At 41.2% G+C, this 8980-nt stretch overlaps 1 protein-coding gene across 1 annotated transcript in view; it reads left to right on the top strand.

Annotated features, from left to right (window-relative positions):
* Positions 1-7249: 7249 nt before the first annotated feature.
* The window catches only part of LOC102870480 (protein spire homolog 2-like), a 39451-nt gene continuing 37720 nt past the window's right edge, over positions 7250-8980 (top strand). The window contains exon 1 of the mRNA XM_006882588.1: positions 7250-7331. Coding sequence (XP_006882650.1) covers positions 7250-7331 — 82 coding nt within the window. The remainder of the gene's footprint in view (positions 7332-8980) is intronic.

Below are 8980 nucleotides of genomic sequence, written 5' to 3'. Positions count from 1 at the left end.
GTTGGGGGTTGTGCATGTTGTCCTTTTTATTCAGTCTGATTAAAGCAGTAAAATATGACATAGGAAAAACATCTGTTTCCTAAAGGTAGACATAGGAATGGTCCATAAAACCCTACAGCTATGTTCTGATGGTGGTACTTACCTTGTGCAGTTCTAAACTGGTTAGTGTAATAGAATTCCACCACGTCTCAGACACCACTGCCAATACTGCACATGCTGCAACTGTCCTTCAAACTAGAATGTTTACTGTGTTAAATAACTTTGGCCTAGTATAAGCTTTTTATTTTTTAGTCACATTCTGTGCTCTAATGTACAAATTCAATATTGCATGTCTTGTACATTATTGTTCTAAAGGATCTTATTTTGTGTACTATATTTATCAGAGTAATGTATAATGCAACTCTGATAATGTGATGTAAAATGTAAAGATCTACATATAAGCACTGCAACAGTATCATACCAACTAAAACACCAAATAAACCATGAACAGTGACAAAAAAAAAGGCTTCAAGCCAATAAGGGTTACCTGAGCACTTAACCTTTTATATCACCCAGGAAAAAATAATTAAGGTCAAGATTTATCACAAGAAAAACCACAATCTATAAAGTATGAATGTGGTGTTTAAAAGAGCAAGTTCTAAAATTAAACCTTAAATTTGAATCGACTCTACTACCTGGTAACCTCTGCAATGCCCCAATTTTCACACCTGTATTTTGAAAAAGGCCAAGAAAATGGCTTGATTCTCAGGGTTATAAAATGGAGATGAAAATAAAGGACTCATCAATGTCAAGTCAATTTTCACATATAACAGGAAATTGCCCCATAGAATTCCAAGGCTGTAAATCTTTGCAGAAGCAGATTGTCACTTCATTCTCCAACAGAGAGAGAACCTCTGACCTTTTTTTTCCCCCAACCTGATCTTTTTTTTTTTTCAGTCAGCAAGCAAGCATGGAACCACTGCACCACCACAGCCACTTTAGGGTCACAATGGAGATTAAACGTGTAACATACGTATTTGTAAAACATTACCTGGCACATAGTAAGTACTCCACGCACATATGCTATTATTACTATGATCAATTTACCTACTAAGTTACTTTCAGATGTTGTAATCATCTTCCTCTGAAGCTATCAAATTTTTAACAGTCTTAAATCAAAACCTTCTTTTATCTGTAAAGGACCTTCCTACTTTAAAAACACTTCCTTTTATTCTTCCCCCAGTCCTTTGTGACTAGAGAAGATGGTAACTGTTTTCTTCATAATACTACTCATCTTTACCTTTTTTATAATAAAATTCTTTACAAATATTATAATAGGAAGACTGTTCCATGGATCATAAACACTATAAAGAGCACATAAAGTATAATGAAATGTTGAGATTTATAAAGAGTAAGCAGCTACTACTCGAGCAAAAGCTTCCATAAGAAATGACACAGAAGTCCATTAAACTTCTAAAAAATAATGGATTCTAAAATAAAACAGCAGCAAAAGGTCCTTAATGGTTACAGTCATCATGTCACCAAAAAATAGAGAATATTTTGATTATTTTTCTTAATATCAGGAAAGCCCTACTAAAATAAATAGATATAAATGCACATACACACACATATATAAAATGATAAAGATAACTTCAAAACAAATTCTCTGAAGAAGAAAAACACAAAGGTTTAAATTATCAGTTAAATGTATTCCTTACTTAATGCTTTAAAGCTGGTACAGCACTCTTTGTTGTCTATACATTAAAATGTAACACAAGTAACCCTAGTTTCTACTAGAAACCATTACGTTTTCCTGAAAGAAAAAGATCTAAAACTCTGATACTGACAAGTTTAATTTTATGGGTCAACCTAACAGTCAAGTGGAGATTAGCATTCATAATAAAAGAAGCAAAACATTCTTTTAAAGAGCCAGAAACAAAGAAATATTTTAAATACTTTCATATTTACTGTTCCTATGTATTGTGAGGTAGGCACTTTCATCTGTATTAATCAAATCCTCCTAAAATCATGTGCAGTAGGGTTAACACCCTCATTTTACAAATGAGGAAGCTAAGATCCGGTGATTTGCATGTTACTTGTATAAAATACAGAGCCAGAATAATAATTTTCATTTTCTGAGCTTGTTTGCACTGAACCAATGACACTTCCAAAACTCAAGTACTCTAAATAATTAGCTCTTAAAAGGTGTGTGAATGATTTTATCTGGTAAGATTCAACAATTGTAAAGGGATTCTTCATACAGTTATACAAATAGATAAACTGTGCTTAACCCAAACTAAGTACTTTGGTTCCAGTTGTATAATTCCTTAAAACACACACATATCTGCAGATACTCGAACTTAAGATCTAACTCAAAATCACATCCAACAAGAAAGCTTCCAGAGTCATTCTCCATCTCCCAAGCTAATATTCTTTCTTCTGGTATTTAGTTTGGATTACATTATCACATAACTGTTCTTTGTTGTCCGGTCATACAGTTGGAACTTGGCTGGGTGTTTTTGGAGTTTTTTTTCCAATAAATATTAAGTATTTGGAAATTCAATAATGAGCATAACAGCTAAGGATTTAGAGAACTGCTGTCAAAATAATTTAATACGGTCCAGAAATCTGTTAGCAAAGGTGCTAATAATAAAGTTTGAGAGAGTATGATGTTCCAAGACAAGGATTTCTTGCCCACAAGATCTTTGATAAGCTCTTCCTTCCAAACTTGGAAACATCTGTCAGGGAGAGAAATCTATTCTACCAAGTTGCACAGAAGAGACCAACTTCATTTGTGTGCTATCGATCATATATAGGGGTGGGAACACAGGAAAAATCTCTCAAAGATTAAGCTTTCCAACCTTAGACCAGATTGCTTTTTTTATGTTTTCCATCAAACCAATGACCTCTATTCATCTCTGTATTCCAGCCAACTTGTTTAACAGAAGTATGTCTTGGGCCTTTTCATTCAAGTTTCACTTCTCTCTTACTCATAGGCCTTATTCATAAAAGTTAGGCAGAACCCTTATGTACTACTTTAGAAGTGACCAAGGCACCAAGATCACTTCTACATTTTCATCTTTGCTATTTTAATACTTTAAACACTGTCACTGGGTTAAAAATTTTGCAAATTAGAAAACCACATCTAAGTATCAATTATTTTGTCTCAATAACTTGAATGATTATGTATAAAATTTATCAAACTTAAATGTATTAAGATTGTTGTTGTTATGTGCGTCGAGTCATTTGCTACTCATAGCGACCCTATGTACAACAGCCCTAAACCCTGCTCTATCCTGTGCCAATCTCATTGCCTCCGACACACCAATCCCGATCACCCCAGTCACTGAATCAATCCACCTCATAGAGGGTCTTCCCCTCCTGCGCTGTCTCCACTCTGCCCAGCATGATGTCCCTCTCCAAAGACCTGTCTCTCCTTACAACATGTACAAAGTATGTCAGGCGAAGCCCTAGAATCCTTGCCTCCAAGGAGCAGCCTGCTTTAACCCTCTCCAGGATGAATCTATTTGTTTTCTTGGCAGTCCATGGTACATTCAATACTCCTCTCCAGCACCTCAGCTCAAAGGCGTCAATTCTCCTTCTGTCCTCCCTAGTCATTGTCCAACTCTCTGATGCATAACAAGTGATTGCAAAAACCATGGCCTGTATAGGCGCACCTTAGTCTCCAGAGAGACACCGTTGCTCTTGAGTACTTTAGAGAGGTCCCTAACCACAGACTTTCCCAATCCAATACGTTTTTTTATTTCCTGGCTACTGGTGCCAAGAGTGTTGACTGTGGAGCCGAGCAAACTGAAGCTGTGAACAATCTCGATCTCTTCACCATCCATCCTGATGCTACCGATTGGTCCAGTGGTGAGAATTGTCTTCTTGACATTGAGCCTCAGTCAATATTGAAGGCTGCAGTCCTTGACCCTCGGCAGTAAGTGCATGAGGTCCTCCTCAGTTTCAGCGAGCAGGGTTGTGTCATCTGCATAACACAGATTGTTGCTAGATCGTCCACCAATCCTAACGCCACGCTTCTCCTCATAGAGCCCAGCCTCTCGGATAATATGCTCTGCATACAGGTTGAAAAGGTATGGAGACAGGACACATCCCTGGCGTACACCCTTCCCAATTTGGAACCATGCAGTGTTGCCCTGCATGTTCTGACGACTGCCTCTTGATCCAAGTATAGGTTTCACATTAGCACGATTAAATGTTCTGAGGTGCATTCACTAAAAAAGAACTGTACTTTATTCTTTTAAAAGGTCCTTTTGCATCAAAGTAAACAAAAACATAATTTCATTAGAGTTTAATATTTAGTTACAAAGCATGTTTTAATATCTTCCATTTAAAAAGCAGCTTTGGTGGCTTAGTGGTAAGGAATTGTGCTGCCAATGCTAAAGTACGCGGTTTCAATTCAGAAGTTGCTCCACAGGAGAAAAATGTGCAATCTCTTCCTGTGCAATATATTAGGGAGCTCTGGTGGCCTAGCACTAAGGAACTACACTGCCAATCTGAAGGTACATGGTTCAAATCCACCAGCTATTCCATGGAAGAAAGATGAACCACCTCCTTGCATGGAATAGCTTCTGAAAACCTTGCGGAGAATAAGCTATGGGATGGTTCCAACTCGATGGTACATAACAATAACTGAAAAAGACCAAGAATAAATAAAACACCTAATTTATAACCGTTACCAAGCTAAAGGAAATATATGTGGCTCTAAAATACAGTAACATCCTATTAGCAGCAGCTTTCCACTAGAGATATGATAATGATTCAGTGAAAGAGAAATAAACCATCACTATACCATTTTTAATAAACAAGCTTATGAGCACCTATATAAGCCATATTTTGGCTCAAACTGTTCACACGGAATCTGACCTCAACAACTTAATCTCCATAATTAAAGATCTAAAAGGTAGTTCTTATGTTTCATCTGTGCTCTTTCCCAGCACCTTGAACAAGAATATCATATACATTTACTACAAATTGATAGGCTAGAGCAGGGTTTAGGGCTGTTGTACATAGGGTCGCTATGAGTCGCAAACGACTCGAGGGCACATAACAACAACCACCACCACCACTATTTGTAAATAGTTGTACTTCCAAGTCATGAACATTTTAAATCTTCTGCCTTTCCCATCCTGTTTTAGAAAACATGCCCAAGCCTAATGATTTCACTGAAAAACATGTTCTAGCAAGCTGAGAAACTGATAACAGTCTCCCAGCACTATCAAGTCTATAGAATATATGGAGCTGAGATGGAAAAAAACCTAACAAGCAATTTTTCCACATGCCTCCACAATCTATGCTGTTCGTAGAACTCTCTGGAAAAGGAAAAAATCTATTTTAAATTATTATTATTATTTGAAAGGCTCTACCAAAAACCCACTACAGCAGAGCTGATTACAACTTGCATGGTACCAAGTGAATTGAGTATTGGGTATACTGCATCGCACAGTTTCCAAGGCATTTACAAATCTTAATGAAAGCAGACAATCACGTCTCTAACCGCTGACCTGAACACTAACCACTGTGCTACCAGGACTCGAAAAAAATCTATAATGTTACTAATTTAAGGCTGTTCAAGTGAAGTTAATTAATAGATTCTCACACAACTTCCAAGTTACTTAAGTGTTCCAAAAGCCGAAACCCATTATATTATTTATTTCAAGCAAACACGCTCTTATCCGTTAAATGTGTTTTCCCTATATGCTTAAATTGGAGCCCAAGTTATTATTTCGGATGGTATTTAGAAAAAATGAAATTAGGTGACATCCAGCAAATACAAAACTCCCTCACAAAGGAGCGTGTTAAATGACTTTTGTGAATGGAAAATCTGCATCTACTGTTGCTTTGCTTCAGCCAGTCTTTTGAGTGGGTGGCTCAAAGAACCAAAGGCTGCATGTGAAGCTCCTTGGAATCTGATCCCCGTCTTGAGAGGGAGAAGCTTACCAACAAACATTAAAGTCAAAGTACAGCAAGGGTTTCGCCTTTCCTCCTACGTTACAAGAAGACCAAGGAAACTGAGGTTTAGAGGAACAAACACGATGCCTCCGGGCTCTGCAAGGCGGGTGCGGTCTGCGGTGCACGGCACAGCAGCTCTGGGGCTGTCACAGGAAAACCCAGCCTCGCCTTAACCGCACCGAGACAAAGCGCCGCTCTCCAGGGCGTAGGGGCTTCCGGCGAGACCCCGTCGTCCGCCCAAACTTCAGGAGAAAGCACACACTACGCGTGGCCAAAATGTGCGAAACGCCTCCTGCCCGGCTCCTCTGCTGAGGCTTTTGTAAGCTGCAGACACACCTTCAGTGGGCCCCGAACACTCAAACCCCGCCGGCCCCAGGAGCCACCTCCCTCCAAAAGGGGACAAAGGAGCCAAAGAGGAACTCTCCAGCGCGGGGTGTTCCCACTGCCCTCGCCGGCTGAGCTCAGAACGCGGGGACAAGGGGGGACAGCCACCCAGAGGGTGCAGACATCTCGTCCCAACTCAGGGGCCGGCGCGACACTCACCAGCGCGTATCCCCCGAGGAGGCGGGACGCAGGGGGTCGGTTCCTCTGGGACCTGAGGCCCTGCACGCGTCCGGTGGGACCCCAACTTCTCTCGTCCTCAGTCACGGGCGCCAGCTGGGGCGCCAGCTGACACCGAGGGCACTGCCTCGCCGCCGGGGAGGCGCTGCCGGCCGTGCCCGCGAGGTAGGCGGGAACTCCGACCCTGCGGTACACCAGTCAGGGAGGGCCCACTACTTCCCCCGTCAGCCAAAGAGCCGCGGAGGTTCCAGCCGCGACCAAAGCCAATGCCTGCCGCTACCACCGCCGGCCAGCTGATAGTGCGTCGCGGCCTAATGTTGTCATCGGTCGCGTCGCCACCGCTCTGAACACGCCGAGACACCACGATCCTTCACATTCTAGCGCCCTCCTCCTCTCGGCCCGCCCCCGGGCTCGCGCGCTCCGGTCACGCCCCCTTCCCGTCACGTGACGGTGGGCGGGGGCGGAGTCAACTCCCCAGCAGGGCGGGCAGGAGGCCCGCGGGGGAACTGTGAACAGCTCTGGTATCCCTGGTGCTCTCAGCTGTGAACCTCCTTCTCCTAGGGTGGCCCCCAGGCGAGCCCACTGCAGCCGGCCCGGCGTCCACTGACCTTCTAAGGCAAAGCCTTGTGCACTGGGCATCTTGGGCCCTTCCTAATCTGCGACGATCTAACCTGCACAGTAACTCTGGTCAGAGCTCAGTCAGGACCCCACGCCCACTCTTGGTCCTGAGCCAGAGATGCGCCTCCCCACCTCGACTAGGTTAAAAATTGATCCGAACAAAGAAGGGAAAGTCATCTTGCGTATAAAGCGTTCAGCAGGTTGGTTTTTTTTTTTTTTCTATTTATAGTTAAACGCTAATCGTTAATTGTGGCGTTTAACGTACTCTTCATTAGTCCTTTTTTTTGGTTTTGGTTTTGTGGGAGGTTTTTTTTTTTAGAGAAGCATGGAGCATTTCAGTCATGCTAGGATAAAAAGAACCTATTTTTGTTCCTTGTCATACACAGGAGTCGTTGGTGCCAGTTTTACAGTAGTTTTCCACTGTCGTGGGTTGGTGGCAGTTTAAATAGATGTATAGGAATTTGGCACTTGTTCATTTTTTAAATAGAGCTTAATTATTTTGTCAGCTTCTTTAGTTTATGAGTTTAATTTGCCTTCCTTTCTAATCATGGTTCAGGGAACCCCCAAGCCTGTTGATAAGAGCAGAATGCGAGTCACCAAAAGGAAATTGCTGATAAGAGAGGAGCAAAAAGATGGTTATAAAGTTCTGTTGCAACCAGAAGGCAAATGAAACCATTTTCTGTAGTAATTCAGGATGTAGATAATTTTTCTTTCTTGCCCAAATCTGACGTTGTTTTCTTGAAGGAGTCTTAGTTCCTCTCAACATTTTCTTAAGATACCAGAAGACATTACAATCAGCTGTATACTTTGACATTTAAAACCAATTCCGTTTGTCCTATATAATCTTTTTTATTAATATATATTTAAGGAATCCTGATACCGTGTGGGTCTACTAACCAAAAGATCAACAATTCAAACCCACCAGCGATTTGGGTCTTGCCTTAGAAACTTCAGAATCCACACTACAGTAATGAGTAATTTGGGATTATGGAAACTTGAGAAATCATGTTATTTAAAACATTTTGTGTTCCCCAACAAAGAAAAGAAACACTGTCAAACTGTACCAGGCCACTTATTTTTCAAGACAGTTCTCAAATTCGGACATATACACCACAAGATAAAGGTAAACAATCCAATTGAAAAATGGGCACAGGATATGAACAGACATGTCACCAAAGAAGACATTCAGATGGTTAACAAGCACATGATGAAATGTTAAAAATCCCAAGCTCTAAGAGAGATGCAAAGCAACTCATCCCATTAAGAATAGCAAAATTTAACAGAACAGCAAGCTACAAATGCTGACGAGGTCATGGAGAAATTGGGACCCTTATTCGTTGCGGGAGGAAGTGTAAAATGGTGCAACCACTGTGGAAGGCGGTATGGCGCTTTCTCAAAAAATAGAGATACCATTTGACCCAGCAATTCCACTACTGGAAATATGCCTCAAAGAGACCATAACTGCCACCCAAGCAAATATAGGCACCACCATGTTTATCACGGCTTTGTTCACAATAGCAAGGAGTTGGAAACAACCTAAGTGCCCATCAACAAATGAATAGAGAAGCTGTGGTATATTCACACAATGAAATACAATGCTGCATTGAAAAACAAGGAACTCATGAAGTAGTATTCAAAATGGGTGACCCTGAAAGACATTATGCTGAGTGAAATACCTCAGTCACAAAAGGACAAATACTTCATAGTGCCACTGTTGTAAAACAGGACTGACCAATCCCAATACAAATACCAATCCCATTCTTCAATGAGATGGAAAAGGCAATCTCCAATTTCGTATGGAATGGAAAAAAGCCCCAAATAGGCAAAGCACTCCTTAAGAATAGAAGAA

Source organism: Elephantulus edwardii, unplaced genomic scaffold (genome assembly GCF_000299155.1).
Source record: "Elephantulus edwardii isolate Elephantulus edwardi_28Jun2011 unplaced genomic scaffold, EleEdw1.0 scaffold00021, whole genome shotgun sequence".
Taxonomy (NCBI): Eukaryota; Metazoa; Chordata; class Mammalia; order Macroscelidea; family Macroscelididae; genus Elephantulus; species Elephantulus edwardii.
This window is presented reverse-complemented; position numbering and strand designations above follow the sequence as displayed.